General features: G+C 42.8%; 1 protein-coding gene across 1 annotated transcript in view; it reads left to right on the top strand.

The window, feature by feature from the left end:
* The first annotated feature begins 2775 nt into the window (after positions 1 to 2775).
* susd6 (sushi domain containing 6) overlaps positions 2776 to 23611 on the top strand; it is a 28301-nt gene continuing 7465 nt past the window's right edge. Inside the window, exons 1-2 of the mRNA XM_084560818.1 lie at positions 2776 to 3031; positions 9416 to 9593. Of these exons, the coding sequence (XP_084416944.1) occupies positions 9458 to 9593 (136 nt within the window). The 5' untranslated portion in view covers positions 2776 to 3031; positions 9416 to 9457. The remainder of the gene's footprint in view (positions 3032 to 9415; positions 9594 to 23611) is intronic.

The raw sequence follows: 23611 nt of genomic DNA, 5'->3' as shown, positions 1-23611 counted from the left end.
TCATGAAAATTCATTCAGCTTTAAACTGATTATGCATCCACCTCTATTATTAAAAAAATATATATATCGATATCGGTATCGGCGATACTGGCCCTCTATTTACTTGGTATCGGATCGATACCAAATCTCCCGGTATCGCACACCACTAGGTGGAACCACTTCGCCGATAAAAAGGGGGGAGTACGATATTTGAATACTATGTCTCTGTGGTTTATTAGTGTTGTGATAGAATATCGTTTTCTTACTCCTGTCGTTAAAATAATACTTTTATATATGTGTAGCATAATTGCAAAAAAAAATCAATTTTTATCACAGCTTAACAAGGTATTCAAGCCTTCTCCACCTACTCAATGTAGCTGTCCATAGTTTTGCAACTAGGCGCTAAGACTTTAGCCATTTAGTAATAGTATAATTTAAATAAATAATAATAATATATATTATTTTTCAATTAACGATTACTTGTGTTTTTGAAAATAAAGTATTTTATACAGTTTGTAGTCAGAAACACGTTTAACGATGCAGCCACTAGATGCCAGCATTAGTATTAACATTGGGAAGCTCCAAGTTATCCTCAGTACAACATTTATTTATTTTTTTTATCTCCTTAGCCCTTTGGTGTTTGAAACATGCTCCAGCATTATCTTTGTGAACAGAGGTCACGATACTAGATGGGGTGCTCATGTACACCACATGTATTTCCCTATGGAGCAGATGGTCTGATTAGACGTTGCATCACCTCACTGCATATATTTTCATTTTAATGAGCAAATTGGTAGGACACTGGGCTCTGCTGCTTCTTGCCGATCTCCAGGGTAAACTTGTAGGTCTTCACAATGACATGTCAAGGTGTTAAGGCCTCTGTTTTATCCTATTAATCATAAGCTGGCCGGTGCTGGGGTTTCAAAACCTCTGCTATCATGTAAATGTAAGGGAGAGGAGAACAGAAAAATAATCGCTCATAGGCGGAGAGAGGAAATTAATATAGGCCATGTGTGAGAGGAGATAAGAGCGAGAGCCACATTTACGTGGAATTGGAGAAAGTGAAAGTAACAAGTGGTTTTAACAACTACCCATAACTATGTCACAGCTGTTTTCAATGAAATTAATATGCTGTGGTTTGAACAAATAGTACTCTGCTTTTGGAAACTGAGGCATTGCTGCAGTATTTAACCCTAGAGTGCATTATCACAAAGAACTGCCTCTTCGGTGCACAGTCATCTCAGGGGTATGAATTTACTCTCTACCAAAGCATGAAATTGATCTAAGAGGATAACTGTCAGATTATTGTTTGACATGGATGAAATTATCCTCGCATTAATGCCACATCTGGTTTATGTATTATAAGTGAGCATTTCTTGCTAATAATCCCTATTTGGATGCCACAGCCGTCTTATATACTTTCTTAGTCCAAAAAAGTCAGTATCTCCTCCAGACCAAATACTCTAATATTATGAATGACAGGATGTTTTCTGATCTCTAGCTTTCAGCTAGAAATGTTTTGAGCAATTGGTGGACTCACTATAGCAGTAAGACAGGGATTTCAAAGGAAAGTGAAAGTTCCTCTTTTAATGTATTTTTATTATGTAGATATTTAGCAGTGCAATGTATATTTTCTGCAAAAAAAATGGTACAGAATACATTCTATAGACACATTTACATTATGTCTGTATTTAATCATCAGTTTTTAACAGTTTAACAGCTGTTCATAAAAGTGTATGTCTAATGTCTGTATGCACACTGAAATGTCTTTGATGACATTCTCGAGCAGCAACAGCAATAAAGAAAAACCATATCAGAGTATCTATAAGCTCTTGCAGGAGCACCAACCAGTGGTTTGTTGGTTAATGTCTCTGCAGAGATAATGGAGATATCAAGATCACGGTGGAAGGTATTGTCATAGTTTGGTTTGGTTTATTGGCAGCTCTCTTACATATTCAAAAACTGACTGACTTTAAAAAAGACTCAGAAGCGATAAAACTTCAATTGAACCATTGTTTTTTTTTTTCTCCAGAAAGGCGGACATGACAAAGAAAATATAATAAAAACTGCATGTTAGTGTTTAAGATTCAAAGGTGAGTTTGCAAGAAAAACAAACAAAAAAAAAAAAAAACACAAAAGCAAATGGAAATCATATTAATTGTCTTCTTCTTCTTCTTCTGCTACTACTACTACTACTTCTGTCATTTCTATGGTAAAACAGGTATTGATCTTTATAACATAACCAGATTCCTTTCTTTATGTTCTGAATGTTTTTTGGGTTAACCATAAGCAATTAATGACTAGCGAGTTGAGAACAAAATACATTAAATTTGTCCTGTTTTTGCCACATCAGTAAAATTCAAGAAGGAATATCTTTCAGCAGCAGAGATCACTCAAGGAGTAAATGATAAAAGGAGCAACTTTAAGATAATAAACATTATTTTGTTGCAGTTTGTCCATAATTCTCTGCAGCTGTATTTATTCATATTAACGTTTTTATTTTCTGAAATATCATAATCTCAGCCATTCATAAGCTGAAATCAGCAGTTAATCACACATTAGAATTGCACTTGTCTACAGCGACATCTTCTCTGTCATCTAAATGTCTAGTTTTGGTATTTTTATTTTTTTATTGTCTTGCATTTCTCCGTTTTTTTCCCCCCTCGATTCTTTTGTCTCCTCCTCGACATACTGCGTGCTCTTATTTTGAAGGGGAGCCTTGTGATTTTACTTGACAAGACTTGGATCCGCCCTTTTTTTTTTTTTTTTTTTTACAGAGGTAGCCATGGAGACCGCGCGAGAGCGAGGCAGCCCAGTAGAGTTCTCACAGCGAGCGTTTCCGCTCACCTAAAATAAAGAGCTGGCTGACGAGTCGAGGACAAGGAAACAACGGAGCAGGACTCACGGAACTAGACGACGAAAACGTTGTATTTTTTTTTCCTGACATTTATTCCACCACATTCTGGATTGGGTGTCTCCCGTTTACTCAGCCGTTAATGCCTCGAATGTGAACGTTAGAGAGGAGGGCTCGCCGCTGGTAACCTTTGCGTTGGTGAGTTTTTTTTTTTTTTTCGCAAGCTAAGCACACATAGGCCACTACGAGTACTCTTGCTCGTTCTCTCTCCGTCCGTCTGCATTTGTTGATTACATAATAGTAAACGGGAATTATACGTGTAAAACGTTTAATAACTTGTCAATGACAACGATTAGTTGTCAGTTTTACGCTTGTCATGTCGCGAGCTGTGTTGTTAAGTGAGCTAGCCGCGATCTGTTGTAGACGTTGTTAACGTTTTAGGGATATATGTTTATTTTCTGTCAGCTCTTTCGTGTTAGTTTAATTCAAGTTGCATGAATATGGCATGTAAGTGCTCGCGTAAGTGCAATAAAATGAAATAAATGTCCCGAGTAGCTGGTTAATAGTTAACAGCTGTAACGTTAGATTTGGTCATGTGAACAATAATAGGTACCAGGAAGTGTGTTGTGTTTATGGTGCATATACGAAAGACTGTAAAAGAGAGCTTTAATAGTTTATTTTTTGTCTAGCTATGTTCATTTGTTGGGACGGTGTTGTCTTTGTTTTTATCTCGCTTTGTCTGTCTGGATGTGTGCGTCTGTGTGTGTGCGCGCGCGCGTGTGTGTGTTGGTGTGTTGGCAGCCCACCACACTCTTTGTTTAAATAGCTCGCAGTACAGTTGCACGTGTCGAAGCGTGTGACTCCGCTTTAGGAGGGCTAGCACAGCTTTCTGGCCACGTCTGAGACAGACGAAGGGATGAGTTTCTCTTTCCTATTAGACGTTTCCCGGCCCCTCACTTGTTCCAGTAAAAGTTTACAGTCGTTTTCCTGTTAGCTGGGATAGGCTAAGATAGATGTGACAGGAAAGTCCAAAGGGCAGGGAAGTCCAAATGTGAGCTGTTGTGGTTATACTTGAGAACAGGGAAGTCTCCAGGTCCAATGTTCTTTCTATAGGAATAGTTTTTGTGCTGTGTCTAGTTTTAGGGCTTACTTACCCTTAATTTGTCAGTTCATTAGGTACACTAGTGAAATGATTCAAGGATAATTTTATAATTCTTTAATAGATTAAATCAGGTCCCGCCTTTCTCATGTTGCTGCACCATAAACTGACGGCCATAACCTTCATGAAGATAAGATATAGTGCAGGACTGTCGTATTATAAGATGTATTTGTTTGCACTAGTGGATATGGTGAGTGAATGTATGTTTGGTTAAATCTTTGTGTACCAACTTTGTTGTTGTTTTTGGCGTGGACGATGTGATGCTGCAACGTAACGCTGCCATACAGGGGGTATCTGCGCCTTTATGCAGGACATTGGCTAGCCAGAACGGACAATCCCGAAGCAGGACAGTGTTCACTGGGTGTCGTTTGCACTCAGTCATTGCCCAGTTTTCTCTCTAGAAACCCAGCCCAGAATTTCTCATGGCACCTCTTGTTTTTTTTGTGTGAAATTACTTTAAAATGTTCTGATATTTCATAACGCTATCACACCTTTGAGGTCTACATGCGTTATTAGACTTAGAGTGTCACAATCAGTAATTTGACTCCCGTTGTTCAGAGTGTTTAGTTTTGTTTTAACACACTGCACATTCCCTGGCTTTCTCAGAATAGCTAGCAGATACATACAATATCCAGCTTTAGCGGTTCTCCTTTCCAAAGACATTGTGTAAAATTGTTTGTTACTCCCAGTCCAGTGTTGAGAAGCCTTTGCTGTTTGACAACATAGCCAGAGAAGACATATTGTGAGTGAAGATAAGAACGCCGTGTTTGGCTTCAATCCCAATCTCAGATCCTTTCACCACTGTCAACGTTTCTCTCGTTCTCGGTGTGTTTTCTCTTTCTTGCTCTTGTTTCATCTTGCTTCTCTCTCCTTGTGATCTCCTGTCTTTTTTTTTTTTGTTTTCCTGTACATCTTGCTGTCTGTATCTGTCCCCTTCCTTGTGGCAGTACAGAAGGATGCTAAGGCGCTCTGGGGCTTAACACTACATAATACTTTCATAACAAAGGGTCCTTTCTCTGATCCCATGCAGAGCCCCCTCTCTGGGCACCCTCTGCAGGCCCATGCAGGCTCTACCAGCAGTGGTAGTGCTGGGTCCTATTGGGTGGAAATCTCCTCTCGGCTGTTTCTTTGGCACACTGAGTGCTCTGTTCCCGGACACATGCCTGCGCTGCTGCTCTCCTTGGCTCCCTTTGCATTCCAGGAGCTCCGGGCAGCTGAAAAACTGCAGTAGCAGCCTGCTCACTGGCTGGTTGTCTCACTGGTGCCTGAAGTGGAGAGTTGCATAGTTTTTTTTTTTTTCCCAAAAGTGTTGGACTGAACACAGCCAAAGTATTTATGCTTTTACCTCCACTATGGCCTACAGATGCCTCAAATAATATAGCTATATTTAGCAATGTTACATAAGGCATTCGTCATTAAACGGATTCATTGCTTGTGTTCATAATTGCAAAGCAGCTCATAAAGTTTGCGTTTTTCACTGTTTTATTGACCCGACAGTGAGCTACAGATTTGCAATTTTTGTACAATCTACTGTATTCCTCAGGCCCAATGGCAAGCTGGAACTGGCAACACCAGTTTAGTTGGATGACTGAAAGGCTAGTCTTGCCATTTCATGTCCTTCTGGCACAGAATGTTGTGTCTGTGTTATTTAGGAACAACGTGAAGCAGTCGGTTTGAATGTGATGCCCAAATGCGCACAGTGTCACACAGGGTTGACATCCAATTTTCATGTAATTCTTTTACTGGGTTCGTTTTTCCGAGACTCGCACAGTTTGGCTCCAGATACACACATGTTTATTATGTATGAAACCAGGAAGTTGTCTTGTTTCTATAAACCAAAGTGTAGTTTGGAGTTGTGCGTCATTGCTGTACACGACAGTATAATCGAAACTAGTCATACTGCATCAAGGGCTTTAATGTCATCATTTGTAATGACTCGTTTTGTGACTTGTGATTTGAGTCTTCATAATAGCCAATGTTACCTGGCTGCATGCTGCAGCTGGCAGGAAGTGTTTATGTGGTTTGTTACAAAATGGTGTTTCAGGAAATTTAAAATATCAAAACATTCTTTAATGTGACGTGTGAAGCTCGACATCTGCGGTGGCATCTGACAAGAAACCCACACAGCTGCAGGTTGGGTTGACATCTAGACTTGAAGTATCCTTGTGCTTTTGCTGTCAAGCTTCCTGCTGTGTTATTAATCGACTAAATTCATAAACACAAAGTCGGCACATTAAAAGATTTGCAAAAAATATCGTTAAGGCTCGGAGATATCTTCTTATAGCTTATGGGCTACCTTAGAGCAGGGTTGACTTTCTCCTTTTCTTGTGTGAAAGCAATTAAGCTAATTCTGCTTAAGTTTTCACTTTGCACACGTATACTGGCTGGTCAATACTCTGCCCTCAGCTCTTTCCAGAGGTCAGTCCTGCATTATAAATGCCATTCCAAGCAGCAATTTTTTTTGTCCTGTCTCTGACTTTTGGTTGTCCTTGATATTTCGAAGATATTCTTCTCTCGAGATTCTAAGATTACAAAGGGCCTCTATATAACCCAGTCTTAGCAGCTTCCGTGCTCTGGTCCCAGCGTGGACAAATGAGAAAGCGTCCATGGATCAAATGGCTGGCACAGGTCCCTTGCATGCTCTTGACTAGCTGCCCTTTGGCTCAAAGCAGTACCCAGACTGTCCTGCCAAAACTGACTTACGTCACTCTCTCCCACTGGCCTGCACCGTGCGCAGGTATGCTTCTCCATCCCAATTGGGGGACATCAGAAGAAAGGTGGCAGACAGTGGGAGGGCTGCTCTGTGTTGGTGTGTGTTAGAAGTTTGATTCCTCTTTAAATTATCTGAAATAAATCCCAGAGTGACACCTAAATGTAGAAGCGTAGGCGAAATGGGCTGATGTTGAATTATGACATATTTATTGCCTCACTGTAGAAAACGGACTCACCGAAATCCCGTTAACGTCTTTGGTGTGTGTTGAGGAAGAAGCTGCATATTACTGTATCTGCCACATCTATGGATTATACCTGATCAGCTTAACAAGGTCTGTGTTGACTCTGATGCGACAGCAGATTCACCCTCTCGGTATGCAGCGTGTATGTTTTATCAGCCAACTGTGTGCATGTGTGTTTACAGTTGCTTCCCTCATCACGGTCCAGATACTGTGTGGCATAGCCAGGGGCCATCTAGCAGTCTGCTATCAAATTTGCAGCCCCTCTAAGTGCAGCCGTGCCATTACTGAAGGCATTAGCTCAGCAGCCTTTTGGAACTGTAATGGGCCCTCTGCCTTTCTCTTGAGAATATCCTGCTTACCAGCCAGCTAGTTCCTCGCAAAACGCAACTTCATCCCACTCTCTCTGTTGCAACGAAAGCAACGCTGTGTGCGCCAGCGTCTCATTTACGTGCTGATAGTGTATGAAAGATGTGTGCCCCCAATCACCCAACAAATGCTGTGAGGAAGTCGGTTAAGCTCACTGCCTCACTGATGCTGTCCTGCTTTTCGTTGCGGTCGTTTAAAGGAACAGTATGTAGGATTGTGGCCAAAACTGGCCAAAACTGGTACTGCAATCACTTTCAAAATACTGTAGAACGGTGTATCCCCTCCAACCTCCCCCCCGACTCGAGGTTGCCAGGTTACCGAGGTAACGTTAGGCTACTCAATACGTCTCAGTTACGTTTCACATTGCCATAATCGACGTGCTAATGTTGTTTTCCTCGGCGTTTCAGCATAATGACAGAGAAACGGGCTCATAATGCATTGCTAATGTTAGCAATGACGACTCGCCGTTTTTATTTCCCAAACAATTCCTTACCTTTTCAATTCGATGACCCGCCTCCTCTGTATGCGCTAACGTAACGTTACTTTGCACGAACATGCATAACTTTGTTCGACTGTCGTGAATATTTTAAATGTCCATTTACATTATCTACAAGTAAGTTAGCCAGGAGAAAATTAGCAACGCTGGCGTCTGTCTTCAAATTCTTCTCCGTTTTCAGCCGTCTCCATCTTTCAAAGGCATCTCCTATACAAATCCTTGTTTTATTTCGGACTTTGTCACGACGTAGTTCGGATTCATAACGAGGTCTTTTAGGTTTCGTAACGTTATACATGTTTTATCCGACACGTTCGTAGCTGCAGCTGCGGTAACTAGAGCAGAGCTGGCAACCTGGAAGACGAAACTCTACTGACTTCGTGATTAGTAGATAGCTTGAGGGTGGCGCCTCAGACCAAAACACGACATGACAACAATAACATCAGTTGAGGGCTGCAACTCTCACTTTTAAATGACAATATCCTGGCCGGACCACTGTTGTCAGTGATATAAGTATTTGAAATGAACATGATTTCTTCATGTCTAGTGACATATCAGGGCCATTTTATGATTAATTGAAATACATTTCTTACATACTGTTCCTTTAAGTTATCTAACATGTGAATTAAATCTTCGTTTGCATGTTAGAAGTTTTTGTATTTGCAGCAGAAAAGAAAAATCTAGATAAAGGGATAAACATACTGTAATAACAGTGTAAGAAACAACACAAGACTGACACCGTTGGTCAGCGTTTCCTATAAAAGATGCATTACGTCTGCATATTAGTGATTTAAAAATACAGGTGGATGTTACAGAAAGCGGAACCTAACGCCGTTTCATAATTTATCTATCAAGCTCCACTGCTGGAAACAACCTGCGGCATATGGTGGAGAGGCATCACAGCTGAGCAGACCACAGTATGGGGAATCTGTTTATCATTCAGCTGTGAAGCACTGTGCCCTCTTTATCATAACACTGGCAGCGTGCTGGCTGCCATAAAAGATGAGGCTACAGTAAAATTGGACAAAGTCAGTGTTTCCTGACCATCAGGATATTTACAAAAGTTGCAGATGTAATCACTATCAGAGTTTGCGTTGAGTCTCTCTCTCTCTCTCTCTCTCTCACACACACACTTTTAGCCTCTCTCCCCTTTAACATTGCATTCTCATCATTGGCAGTGATCTGTTTCCTTGTTACATCATCTGTGACACAGCGTAATGTCTGGTTCATTTAGTGAGATTTTGCGGCGGTGCCGAGAGGACACGTTGATGGGCGATCAGAGGGACGCTGAAGCCGCTGCTGCTGCTGATTATGAGCTAACTCGTGAGAACAGGAAATAAATATCGGTGGTTATAACTATAACATCATGAATACTCCTTTATGTTGTTATCTGCAAAGCGACTGCCACCTAATGACATTTGAGTCGGGCCTTTTCTCTGTCCCTCTCGGTGTCTCTTCCAGTCTATAAAACTATCTGGCTTTATTTCCTCCCGTCTCTCTGTGTTGCTTCTGGTTACGTAATCCTGGCTGAATGTTGATAGTAATCCGTCCTCTCTGCCACCCCTCCCTCTCTCTATCCCTCTCTCTCTCTCTCCATGTGGCCTGGACAGGTTAAGCCGTAGAGGACTCTCTCCTGGTTGTCGGAGGAAAAGATGTGCGATGGAATGGTAGCGTTTCAGACGAGAGCCCTGTCCTCCTCTCCTTCATCCCCTTCCTCTGCAGCCCACAGGCTGGCTGCCTCCACGCTTCTCCTCCTCTTCATCCTGCTCCCTCATGGTCACGCATCAGGTAAGACACACAGCCACACACACACACACGCACTTTTGTTTTGTGTCTGTGCTCCCACACGATACACATCAAATAAACCGCCGTCTTTGTCGTCCCTTGGGAATTGATTGGGGTTACTTTCCCCTCGTCTTGCAGGTCCGTTAGATCAAATTGGCTTCCTTTACCCTCGGTTCAGTCGGTCAGGTTGCTCTGCCTCGGAGATGCCGCTGGGAGCTCAATCCCACGTTCTCTGTGAATCCATTCACTGTCCTAATGAGTCACAGCAGCTTCCCTCCACTATTGAGGGAAACAGAGAAACGATGCTGTCCACGGTCACATTGCTGTCATAAGGTTTTAATCAGCCTTGACATGTAGCATCCTCTGAGAGCTTTTAGCACAGCTAGCCAACGTCGGTTATCACCCAACAACAGCCCTCAGATCAGGTGTTAGCCACAGGTCTTTCAGTCTGAAGTATCACGTTTGAATTGATTGTTTTCTCATGAATAGAAATTTAGTTCCCACATTAAACTTATAATAAACACAACAGACGTATTTGTCAAACACTTTTGGACCTACAGAGTTGTTTCTTTTGCTTCTTCCAACGGAGTACAACGTTGACGCCGTGGACTTGCTGAACTCCTTCACTTGTGCCAGCTTTCCTTTTACTTCAGCCGTCCAATGTTCCAGTCCCCTCCCCCCCCCCCCCCCACACACACACACACAAAAACACTACCTCCTCACACGCACTGCCCACACACACACACACACTCACATGCACTCTCCACACATAGCCAGCTTGTGAAATATGCCAGATGTCCTTGTCACAGAGAGCAGGCGGACCGTGCATGTGCGTGTAAATGTGTGTGGGGTAGTTTAAGTCCCCGGGATGTTTATAAGTGTTAATTGATTTTATTCTTTCCTTTAAAGCTTAAATAAATAGATGTGTTTGTGCATGTGAAAAACGGCAACAGATGGAATATAATGCGAAAGTGGTTGGCCGACGGGCAAAGGGAGGAGGAGGGGGGGGGGCACTGCTGATCCCAAGTTGATCATCTCTCACTCTCTCTCTCTCTCTATCTGTGTCTTATGTAACACACATGATTCATGTTGAGCCCAGAGGGGCTGGTATCAAGCTCACGTTCTGCATCCACTAAACTAAAATGTGTCCTCAAATCCCCAGCCCACGTGCTCGGTCCGGGTACTGTACTTATCTATGTGCGTGAACAATCTGGTCTTAAATTATGTTTGTGGACTTCACGCTTCCTACAGAGTCCAATATAGTGCGAGTCATTAAAAGATAGACCCTATGTTCATGACCCCGAAGAAGTCTTTCCAATACCCATTGATGCACCTTTGCCTTTAAGACTGCCAGTCAACTGCTATAAAAGGATTAGATGGTTCTCCGCTGCTTGAAGGAATACGCACAGTTGAATTAACTTTTTATTTTGTGATCAGAACTTGTTCGTATCTTACTTGTTGTTTTCGTGTTGACGCTGGCCTTTTTATGCCGCGGTGAACTAGTTTTCACGAATCTAATTCTAGGTGGAGCTGTGAGTGAACTGATAACGCACCAAAGATTATTTTTAGGTGTTGTCGTAGCTGTGTATTTCAGGCGTGATTACGTACCTCCAGTGAATGTGGCAGAGTGCTGACTCACAGTTCAAGGGTCTTGACTCTTGAAATTCATATACAGCACTTGATGTTTGCCCTCCTTTATTAGATTGGTGTAAGCCACTAACGTATCATTCAACATCAGCGAACGGCTTGTGCACAGGTTTCTCCGCGGCTTGTAATGAAATCTGTTAATGATGAATCAGTGTTTCGGATTTCGGTTTTTAGAATGTGTTTTCAACTCAGGCTCTGTAGTATGAGCTTAAATATTTAATCAAACTTTCACAAGATGCATATATTGGGGAATGAAACATTTAGAACTTTGGCTCCTTAATAAAAGAAGTGCTCTTTTCTAATAGGCTTTTATTCCTTTATTTTTTTCTTTCGAGTCCTGATCACACAAGGCCAGATGGATAAAACTGATACTTGAGATATGTTGATGAGAAATGGGTTCTCTTTGTTGTGATTAAAACTGAATAGAGCCAAGAAAAGAGGACAGAAAGAAGGAAAAACACAATTGGGTGTTTGGAAACATCAGCCAGCAGCGTAACACCAATTGCACTGTTGTACTGAAACATGTATTGCAGCATTTACCACTTGAAAGTACAGAATTAAATCTATAATAAGACGTATGCACACATTTTAAAGCTTTAAAGTCACCGTTAGTTGTTCTTATTCGCCAGCCCGTCTGTCTATCTCCTGCTCTCGATACATAATTCACATAGGTAATCCCTTGATGTGTCCAGGCATGGAGATTGCTGTGGAAATTTCATGAATATAAAATGTGATCACTGCTGACAGGCCCATTGCAGACAAATGGCAGTGTCACATATGAATAGAAATTGATACTAAAAAAAATATACTCAAAGGCAAACATCAGAGACTGTAATGCAGCACAGAGCACTGCTACATGTGGTCTTTTCTGGACATTTAGCCTCTAAGTTATGAGAAATTAGATCGACAGTCAAGGTTGCAGTATGCTTGGAAATTTTCGTTTTCCTTTAACAAAGAACGGAAATGCCTTAAGTTCTTTCTGGAAAGGCATGGACAACAACTCCATGTAACTGTTAATACGCTCTGTTAGGAAGTACAAAGCCTTTGGAGCCACGGTATTTTTAGACCCAATCACAGTCCAAGTCATGTCTTTTTTATCTGCCATTCAGCTGTTGGTCGTAAACAAGATTACCAGCGGGGTATCTGCTCCGTTAATGTAAATGGCTCTCTCTCGGATTTGTTTGCGATTACTGCGCACGATTACAATTGTGTTTATGAATCGGGACGTACTTCCAGGAGCTGTCGCATGCAGAACACAACATCCTGTTCACTGAAGCGGCGTGCCAGCAAACAAACAAACACCGCTACAAAGCAGCACCTTGGCTTTTGTGCACACGAAAGATAAATGGCATCGGGATTTTCGGGACACAGTGCAAGTATCGCTTCATTGATGTCTGTATTTTTTTTTTCGGCCTATTTGACATCCCACTTATGTTGGCTGCGTGGAGCTCAGTTCCTAATATGGTGTCAATTCCTAACAGTAAGCCTTTGTGGTTTGTTTCAGAGGAAGTGGGTCCAGACAGTGAGTCAGAACTGGAAGAGTAAAGATGGGAACTCGGAGCCCCAAAGGGTCTATTCACATGAACCCACAATGTGTTTTCCGATCTAACGGTGTCGTACGTGCGGAGACAAAAAGGCTCGACCACTTAAATAGATTGATATTTGACTTTAAAAGCCATTGTCTCCTGGAGCTGAGTTGAAGCTGTACATGAAAGTGCCTGCAATGGCCAGAAGTCTCCCACAAACAAGCCCGCTGTGTGCTCTGTGTGGCGGTGACGTTAATGTATGTTCAAGTGTGAGAACAGGAAATGGCCTGGGTAAAAAAAAAAAAAAAAAAAAAAAGTTATAGGATAAAGAAAACAGCCGAGGAAAACGGGAGGAGGGCGAGACATGGAGTAGAGGGCTGCGTTTCTAATTCTCTTTGCCACTTGTGTTTGTTGAATAGATTTTTCTCTGTCTGATCAAGCGCTATTGCATTAATAAATCCCTTTTGCGTTGGCAGGCCATGAATCAATGTGCCGAGCCAACCGGTGAATATGAGGATTTTTCTTTTCCTCAAGAGTGGAGTCCTGAGTCTCAAGGAACAAGACTTGACAACTCTTCTCTCTCTCTCTAATAACCGAGTAGGCTTTAGTGGCTAGCATAGCGTCATTGCTCCGACCACAGGGGAAAATATCTGAATGAGCCATGCCCTAGTTCTGGCATTTTCAGAAAGCCGTAGTCTTTGAAACTTGTTGCTTTCTGTGGCTGCGTAATGGTGTGTGTGTATACCAAAAAAGCCACAGTGAATGAGTCTGCCTGTACACGGCTGCTTTCCTGCCCTTGCAGATTTTTTTTTGCTCGATAGAATGGGTTTACAAATACTGCCACCCAAAGGGGGGAGGGGGTGGGAGGGTTCAATGTGCAATTAACTGTTCAAAATAGTACCCTGAAGTCCTGTTAACAAGGCGGGTTGCAGGCAGAAGTAAAGCAACGCATTGGCTACTGGCTCCTTTTCTGAAATGTGAGAACAAAGGGGGTCTTTTAGGAGCTGTTGGAGGCTACAGCCCAAACCACAGCAAGCTGCAGCTCTGCTGGATCATCAGTCAGCAATTAGGACTGCTAACTCACTCTGTATATGCAGCAGCTTTTCCCATGATGTCTCTGTGTTTTTGTTTATTTTTTTTCTTCCCCCCTCTCTGTCTCTTTAAGGCCGCATCCATTAGCCAGGTGAGACCAGAGCCCATTAGCGGCAGTCTGGTCGAATCCGTCGGGCCTTTCTCTTTCATTACCCGTGTGTTTATCACTTGAGCCATCACTCTCCGCTCTCACCCCGTGCCATTTAGCTGCTCTCCCAGCAAATCAAGCCCTAAAGGGAAACTTTAAACAGCCTCGCCAGACAAAGAAACACTCCATGGAAACAGATGCTGCAGTGCGGACAGGCGACGCGAGACCATTTCATTCGCTTTAAAGTGTTGACCAGACAGTTCCATTACTGCTGAAGATCACAGATGGCGGGGATTATTGTTGGTCACACAGTGCCGCCTCCCAGCTTGCTAAGCTCGTTTTAGAATATGATTTTCCTCTTATTATTTATTTTTTTATTTTTTTTATTGACGTACACGTTTTGCTGTGGTTTTGGTTTGGTACAAGCATTGCGGTGACTGCAATCTTGTCTTTTGAGTGTGCACCAGGAACCAGCGGTCAAATCTGATAACATATAAAATACGCTGATAAATGGAGCTGCCTTTACTACTTAGCTCTTACTGGTTAATCTTCAAGCGAATATGGAAGATGCTGCATTAAAACAAATGCAGTTGTCATTGTTACAAAAACCCCTTCACTTTGTCAAAGTTTTGGTTTAGGGCCACTCCTCAGAAAACGAGGTTTGTTTCTGAAGCGGCGTTAAGGCTTCGGAAAGGAGCAGCAGTCTTTAAATTGTTTTCCGGTGAAATGCATGTGGCTGTCTGAAGCAGCAGGCAGTCATAATGATTTCCAAAGGGCCTCATCTGAGGGACCAGCCCGCTGAGTAGAGGACATCTCTGACTAATGAGCTGCTAAATATATCCCCCAGTCTCTCCTGTCTTCTGTTGCTTTTCCTTCTGTGTTTTCATTCATTTATTCACTTAAATTCAAATAAATGTTCTTCCTATTTTGTGTCTTTGACTGTTTTTTTTTAAATTTATTTTGGATTGTCAATATCACTCCTCAAAATCTTGTCAGATTTTCATTTAATGACTTTCTCTTTTTGACCTTTGCGTTTTTATATCCGTTCAAGCGCTCCCTTTTCCCTTGTCTCCCCACCTCTCTTAGATGTTTGGTTTCCAGGGCCCCTGAAACCGCGTGGGTTGTCTTTTCGTCACACCGTTAGTCAACAACAGAATTCTGTTCAAACGTGTTCATCAGCTTACCCCTAATGCCCCCGTAGGCATCCTACACGCATATGCCGAATTTTCCAACGGTTGAGACATCCAAGCTGTGTCAGACTGTGAGCAACCGCCCGTTATGGGGGCTCGTGACGCCGGCATGGCTTGAATCGGTTGTCTGTACGGCACTGTGTCGCTGTTAAAATGTGGCATCTTGATGAGAAGCTGAGGGCTCGATGTGTAGTGACCAGTTTTCTGTGGAATTTACCATATAACTGGGGAAACGTTCACATCTTGCTTTGCAGCTCGGTGGTTCGCTAACAAATTAAGCTGCATTTTTGTAGCTGCTTGTCAATAAGGCCCTTCTGCAGCGAGAGTTTTATTTTGCGTTAACAGAAACTTAAACCGGAATTACACCTCTAGACCGCAGGATTTTTTTAGGTTACACACGTTTTTTCTTTTCTTGCGCCATGGCAGCTCATTTAACAGTGCTATCTGACGTGTTTGGACTCAGTGTTATTATTGCCTACTGCAGCAGAGTACAGAGTGTATATGTTCATGCCTCTACATGCCCAGCTGTGGCTGAAATGAAGCAAAACTGTCCCGCTCGACACGCACAACCCCGTCCTGTGGATTCACTGCTGCCATAGCGCAGTCTGAAGCTTTCATCAAAAATTCTGTCGGTGTACTTGCTTAGTAACTTTTCCAAAGTGAGCGTTGGATATTGAAACACAGTCCTAGGCAGGAAAATGGACAGCAAAGTAAGGTTGTTCTGGGCTGTACATGTGCTATCCTGCCGCATGTGCGCTGCTTGTTGTCATGGGTGAAGATGGTTTACAGCTGTTTCTCTTTTGCATTTCTGCCCGAAACGGCTCCATCATTGCTGTCTTACTGTTGTTAGGCCATTTTTGCAGCACTAGATGTTGAATACAGGTTGTAAATAAGTGCAAGGGATGGGAGGACACACCGCAATTCATGAGTCCTGGCTGAGCTCCCTCCGGAGAGAAGTCAGAACAGCATCCCTGCAGCCCTTAAATGCCTTTTCTTGAAAACACTTCAGCGTTATTTGTGCGGCTGCTGATTTGTAGTCCTAAGCTTGAGTCCTCGCTTCAAGCACGGCCTCATCGTTGCTACACCACCCCCATGACACACATTTAGCTTTCCCCCCTTGAATACACGGAACATTCCTCGGTCTTATGCTCTTAATTAACATTCAGCATTTCCCGTCTACTTCTCGTTATTTCTCCTTTTTTTCTGCTCTCTTCGCTCTAGTCCCATCCCGTGCATTAGACGGAGCGTTGAGATATTTAGCGGCCAGTTGGCTGAGCAACTGTCTGATGCCCTTTGTCCTCATTAGATCATCGGTAAACAGCTCCCTGTAACAAACAACAGCCAGGATCCATTTAGATAATTGTCTTAGGATTTATGGGACCCAGGCTCCTCTATGTGTGTGTCTTATGTACGTTTATTTGTGTCGGTGTGTAGATTAATCTTTATATTTAGTTTAAAAATGAGCATACCTTTCTAATTATCTGCAAAACCGTATTACCAATAAGTAGCAAATTTTTTCAAATGTGTTTAAATTTCACAGCTTGCTTTTTTTTTGTGTGTGGACCAAACCTCTTACAAATCATAGATCCCACATATATTTATTATTTTATGCAGTTCTTGGCGCATTGGGGGAAAAAAAAAAAATGACTTGAAAGTCGTGACTTTGCTGCAACGTATTTAATGACTCGAGGCCCCAAGACGACTTCTAAGCTAGGACATTTATTTTAATCTGTGCAAGTAAATACAGTACAGCATGTTGTTTATTGTTCATTGTGCTTTGCTTCCTTCTCGTGCTCGCAAATGCTCATTCAAGTACAAGTCAGTGTGGGTAAAGTTAGCTTCCTTGGTCATTCGGCCTTCATGTTTTACGTCTGCGCTTGTATTCATTAACATGTTTGCTGTATCAAAGGTCTAGCAATATAAAAAGTGCTTTGTAGATTTTTGTAGTTCACTCACTCACTCACTCACCGACCTATAAATTTGACTTACCAACAAGGAAATGTTTTTGACAACCTCACTTCCTCAATTTACTGTCAGACTTGTTTTAGATTGAGGAAGATGGAATGGGAAGATGTCAAGTTTTATTCTTTCCTATGATCCAGGTTCCTTAATATTGAGTCTGTGACACAATGAACACAGTCTGCCGCTTGGCAGAGCACGCTGACCTGGGAGTTCAAATTGCTTTTGGATGTTAGCTTGTTTTACGTGATCAACTGTTTATACCTTCACAGTGGAGTTAATTAGGACACAGATTAATTGTCGCTACACCCAGAGCAAATAAAGGGTGATAAATTGATAAGGCTTTACGGTAAGTATCCAGTGCAATCTATCATAAAGTGTCTGGATCGTCCCCAGGCAACCTGACCGTCACGATTAACAAGACAATAATGTAAAAGCAGAGTTGCTTTTGGCCAGCGCACTGTTTGATCAGCTTTGCCTTATTATTCAGAGATTGGTGTCGGTTTCAGATTTTAGCAGAGTACATCTTAAACGAGTGAATCTTAAACGCCATATTGTCAGCGTGTTGGCATGTAACAACTCGGTGTTACGACAAATATGGGACACACGCACACCGACGACGAACAAGCGCACCACTTGTCGCAGCAGAGCAGGCGTCACGTGTCAAGTGGCTATACACCCTCATGCTTGATGCCATTTGTCCGCGCTCTTGGTCACTTGCTTGAGCAGTTGCTCCATCACAGTCCAGCTGGACTTCATTGCTGTAATGATAGACACGGGTTTGTAACAGTGACTGCATTGTTGAATCCCAGGAGGTGCCGTTCAGTGCTGGTTTGTCTTCCCTGCCCTTATTTTTTTTTATTCTTACCCTAAACCTGTATCACACACTGTTAACTTAACAATGAACATAACATACCTACTTTATTTAATGGTGTTTTCCCTCCAGCCAGGGTGTAGTCTGTAGTACAGGATGTTTTGTGGTTTTGCAGCGAACTCAATCAGTTCAAGTGGGACAGTAAAGAACAGCCAGCTGCAGGTTGGACTTTCGTTTTACAGCAGTTTTTTTTTTTTAAACATCTCCTTTAGCTCTTACCACCAGCGGCTCTGCTACTAACTGCTAGCACATCAACATGCCAGCGCTGGTAAGCAGAGGATTATCTCCCTGACTTTCACCTTCAACAAATGTCCCAGACTCAGCACTCGTACCTCTGCTGGATGTCAGGCTCAAGCTGCTGAAATATGATCAGCCCACAGTTGCATTGACAGTTTTTTCGGCGAGGGGGTTGTGTGTGTGTGTGTGTGTGTGTCTGAACACATGCACGTGTGTGTAGGAGGGGTCCCACACACTCTTTTGTTTTCCCCTGAAAGCTGAGAAGAAGGAATGTCTGCCTCCCAGCTGTCCTCAGCAGCGAGGGTAACAGAAGAGAGAAGAAGGGGGGGAGTCCACTGTTCACCTCTTAACATCCTCCCATCTGTTACATGCGGGTCGAGAGAGTGCGTGCATGCCTGTATGTTTGGGGGGTCACACAATGGTGACACTACCCCCTGCCCTCACCCGCTTTGGCCTCTCATGCATATTTAACCCTTCAAATGCAAAGTTGTCTGTTGTTCTGTCCGGAGGCACGCTGCTTAAATCTGTCACTGTGCCCCATCCCTCAGTGAGCAGGGACAATGGGGTGTAGTGCCAGCACACGTGGCTTGCTAAATGCACTGCGACCAGCAGGGGAGGAACGGGGGGGGGGGGGTGGTCTACCTGTTTAGACCCCATGCAGCATGTGTGTTTGTTTTCATGTGTTGTAGCTGCAGAGAGACAAGTGGGAGGTTCTTTGGGTATGCTCGTTTGGACGCTCACAGCTGTTGGACTCGTGTTTTTAGGCAAATTACTTGCTATACGGTAGAAATGACAGTGATTCTGAACTGTCTAATGCCGTGATTCTCAAAAAAGAAGACGACTACTGCTACTACTGTAACTGAAATGTCCTGATTGTCGTGTCAGTCTTATGATTAATGCTTGAATAAGTTACTGAATAGTTTTAATATGACATTGCTAGCTAAAGCTTCATATTTTGAGTCTTTTTGAAACTGCTTCTCAGTAGTTGGTCTTTTTTGTTTCGTGTTTGTGCATGAAAGCAGCGTTGAGTCCGTTAAAGGCTGAAGTCACTGAAGTGAAGAGTTTTGTTTTTTATTAAAATGCGGCTAATTGAGCGTAAAAGGGAATAGTTCTCTCTCTAGCGTCGCCGCTCGCTAGTCGTTTTGTTTTTTTTCATACTGTGATGTTCTATTCTTCTACCTCAGGTTCATTCAATAAATTTGACAAGTTGAAAATGTTCTCTGATTTGCGTCTCTGCTTGTCGTTAAGCGGCGATGGTGGGTCCCGAAGCCAGAACCAACCGGTCTAATGGATTCATACCCCCAACAAACCTGTTGTTTACTAAGGACACATGCAACTTACACTTGCGTAGAGCACAAACTGTCCGCCTGTATCTGTGTGTGCTCAGGCTTTTGTATATGTGTGACGGCACCTCCTTGTTTTTGTCTTCCTCTTCCTCTTCCTCCTCTCCCCTTCCTGAGTGTGGTCCCTCCACCTTTCCCTAGAAACTCCAGACATTAACCAACAACATGTGGATGTTTCAGTTTTGTTCTGCATTCTTTTTCCCCAACAGTATCTGGACTTTTTATTTTTATTTCCCATAACGTCCCCTCCCCCGCTGAACAGTCACTGTTTTTGTTCTCTTTTTTTTTTTTTGTGTTTCCCTTTAAGTGTCTGCCCAGCTGTTATGAGTTCATACAGTATGAAAGCAGAAATGAGTAGGTCTGTGTATGGGTGTCATTGTAACAGCATGACGACCTTTAAGTCCTTCAGAGTAGAACAAGACACTGCTAGTATCATTCACCCGGCACAATAAGCGTCCTGTATTACAGTTCCATATCGCCCACCTAGGTCTGGGTAGTCTTTGTATCATTTAACACTGTGTGAGGTGTCTCTCATCTGTGATATTTGTGAGAGAATGAAAGCACAGGAAGCATCAATGCATCATATCACATTTTGTACATGACTTATTTATTATTTTTGGTTCGAGGTTTTTAAAATAAAAAAAACAAAACAGCATTTGTTTCTGAATTTACATAACAAAACTGTCGTGTATAATACCTAGTTATTTCCTCTTAATGTTAAATCCGTGGTTTTGTTTCCCGTTTATGTTTATGAGAAGCTCTATAACTTTATCTATAATTTCCCTTTTCGTTTTCTTTCTGAATTTTCTGGCCCGAAAATGTCAGCAAATAGTGAAACATTACAAGTTCTCTGAGGCTAATACCGTTAATAACGAAAGCCATAATCGAAACTGGAAGCTGTGAATTCAGTGTGTTAACTAACCGACTTCAGTCAGTGACATTTGTGGTTTCTAACCAAAAATAATGAATTCACCGTGACACTTTAGCTTTTTGGACATTTATGACAGATCGCAGCTGTATATACCGCGGTGAGAAATGAGTGACGAGTCATCTTCCTCTTTCCACCGCCTACCCCACCGTGGGCTCTGCTGCGCTCTAATAACAACAGCTTGGCTAAAAATCCCACGGATTAGCGGCACAGACAGGGGAACGTGGCAAAAAAAACAAACCCTTGTCCCAAAAAAAAAAAAAAAAATGACAGCAGCGTCGTCCAAAACAACAACAACAACAACAACAGAGCGCTTGGAATGAGGCCGACACGGGAACAAAACATATTTACCAGGCCGAAGAGAGCAGCATCATCATCATCGCCCCCGGTTTTGAGCTTAATCCAATGTACACAAAGTCCCCTGCTTTCCGACATACTTAAACACACACTGGAAAACACACCCTCTTTTATGGCCTATTGTTGTGTGGAGTAAGCAAACAGCTGGCCGTAGAAGTCATCAGTATCTGATTTGCTTTAGAGTGTTCCCAGCTTGTAATAGAGGACAATTAGAAATTGAATTTGCCCTGGCAAAGATGGCTAAAGCCCTTGTCTTTCCCCCGCCCGTCTTTCCCCCAATCCACCCCCCCCTCCTCCTCCCGCTTTTAGCAGGCGAGTGCCATCCGTAACAGATGGGAAAAGGGAGATATTCACAGCCTGCCCGCCACTTCAGAGCAAGGCTGGGGATATTAACGCCCCCCACGGTCTTTAGTCTCCTCCGGCACGGCCTTAAGGCGTTGGATGTTGGGATTAGCAATCAGGCTCATGGGTGCTCTGTCGTGGCCCAGTCCTCCCACTACAACCTTTGATCATCTAATAGTTTAACTTTTCAGCCCACCTTATTTAACTCAATATGGCAAATGCCAAATCTTGAGTACTGTTGAGTCTATTCTAGTGAATATTGAATGACAATATGGGATATTTCGTTGCTGTGAAAGTACTTTTTCCAGTTCCCTTTTCCAGACTTTATGCAAGAATGTTTTTGTTCTTTCCACAAGCTTTCACAAGGGCATTCGTGACTCCTTTTTAGTCATTGTTGTTTTTCGACATTTCTTCAAGATCCGTTCTCTTGAGTAAACTCTTAACATCACACAATTGGGAGAGCAACTTGCGCATAACCGTGACTCATTCCCCTTACTCGTAAGCACAAAACACACGGTCTGCTGAAATCCGTTCTGGCATTGCTCAAGTGATTTAATCGTGTTTTTTTTCTTTGCCTGTGTGTGTGTGTGTTTTCGATGCCAGCATTCGGTATCTAGGCTGAGTGTTTTAACCACAGCACCGTCTCTTGATGCTGAACCGGTGTCTTTCCGTTTGTGCTCGCCCAGCCCACGGTGTGGTATGCGCCGTGGCTGCCTGCTGCCTTGCTCTTAGCCTCTCCCTCGCGCACGGAAACAGTTGGTCGATGCTAACCTGCCGCGACATGTCTCCTTTCGGCTTGTAATTGCAGCGAGCCGTCAAGCTCCATCATGCTAACGTGCCATCAAGCTCCCTTCCTCGGTCCCCCACCTTTGCAGAGCGTGAGCCTGTTTTCCTGTCTGTATTTTTACTGCTTCTCAGTAACTCTCCTCACCACTTCCTGGCCTCACCTCTCTCTTCTTTGGTAATTTGCAAAACTACTTTAGCAGAATTTTTTTCAAAGCTGAGTATAATTATCTATTTGGCTCTGACATCTTTTGTCAAGTATAATAAGGGAGAATGGGTTTAAAGCCAAAATTTTTCACTGCTCCAAGTTTACAAGCATTTTTTTGACATTTCTTTATTTTCTGTGTTTCCTTTATCATTCTCACTTTTTCAGCTGTCATGAGTTTGATTTTCTTTGTTCCCGAGGGATGCAGTGAGGAAGAGAACTGTTTTATTCATAACCGGTCTAAATTTGGAGTTCACAGTCTTTGTTGCTATTATTATCCAATGTACAGTGTAAGGCTTCATTATTAAACAAACTGCCAATCAGTTTCTCTCTCTGTCTATTCTACATTTATCTTCCCAGACCCCAAAGATGACATACTGAATGATTTGAAGCTCCATTGTTCACTATGAGAATCATACAGTACCGCACTGTGCTCCTAGACTCTGTAAAAATGTTCCTGGCTAGCTGTGTGTGTGTGTGTGTGTGTGTGTGTGTGTGTGTGTGTGTGTCTCCTGGCAGGCGAGGGCTTGTCGTCGATTTTCTTTATTCCATCTAACACTAATATAAGTGCCAATGTTGCAGATGCAGATGATGTTTGAAAAACTCGGATAATAGAAGTCGCTGGCGTCTCATAGGGAATACAGCCCCTGCACGGTGGAGAGGGCTTGGTTTGTTAGATGGTACTCTCTACTGGCTTCGGGGGTTGTCCTGACTGCATTGACCCCTGACCTGATCGCTGTAAAAGAATTAACCCTCAGCTGCGTTAAGCCTGACACTGTAACTATTTCTTAGTGCTTTATCAGCTAACCCCATGACAACGCAAGGCATCCACTTCCCAACAACATAAACAACGTTACTTGACGTTTTTGCTTTCTGAAACAAGCCCAGCTATATGATATTCTTAGTGGCGCTCATTTCCTGGTCTCTTCAGTTCTTGTTTTTTTTTTTGTTTAACTGCATTTCCATACAGTGTCTAATCCGTATAGACTATTGAGAGAGCATGGAGGAAGCCTTTGTAGTTAAAGATATTGTTACAGTGTTATGCATGTCGTGTGCACAATACAATTTTTCACCAGCCTTTGTATAAAATAACATTCATTTGGCCGTTCTTTTGTTCCTCTAAGACGAATCTGTACACAGAAAAGACGTTCAACAGAAAAAAGACGATGAATTAACCCTCATCTGTCTTCTACAGTCCTATTGACTTCCTCACTGTGCACCACAAAAGATCAAAAACAAAGGCTAAGGGCTGTCGCCCTAAACGAGCCCCCGAGGCCTCTTTGTCCCCCGCTGCCTCGCAGCCTAGGGTCATCAATTCATCACCTTTACCACCTCCATTACCACCATCTACTCCTCAGAGGGCCTTTATCCGCCTCGGAGCAGTTCAGGGAACAACTGCTCGAGTCAGGGGCGTCAAATGGCATCCCGAGAAAGCATGGATGTGTTTGAG

Source organism: Chelon labrosus, assembly GCF_963514085.1.
Source record: "Chelon labrosus genome assembly, chromosome: 14".
Lineage (NCBI taxonomy): Eukaryota > Metazoa > Chordata > Actinopteri > Mugiliformes > Mugilidae > Chelon > Chelon labrosus.
This window is presented reverse-complemented; position numbering and strand designations above follow the sequence as displayed.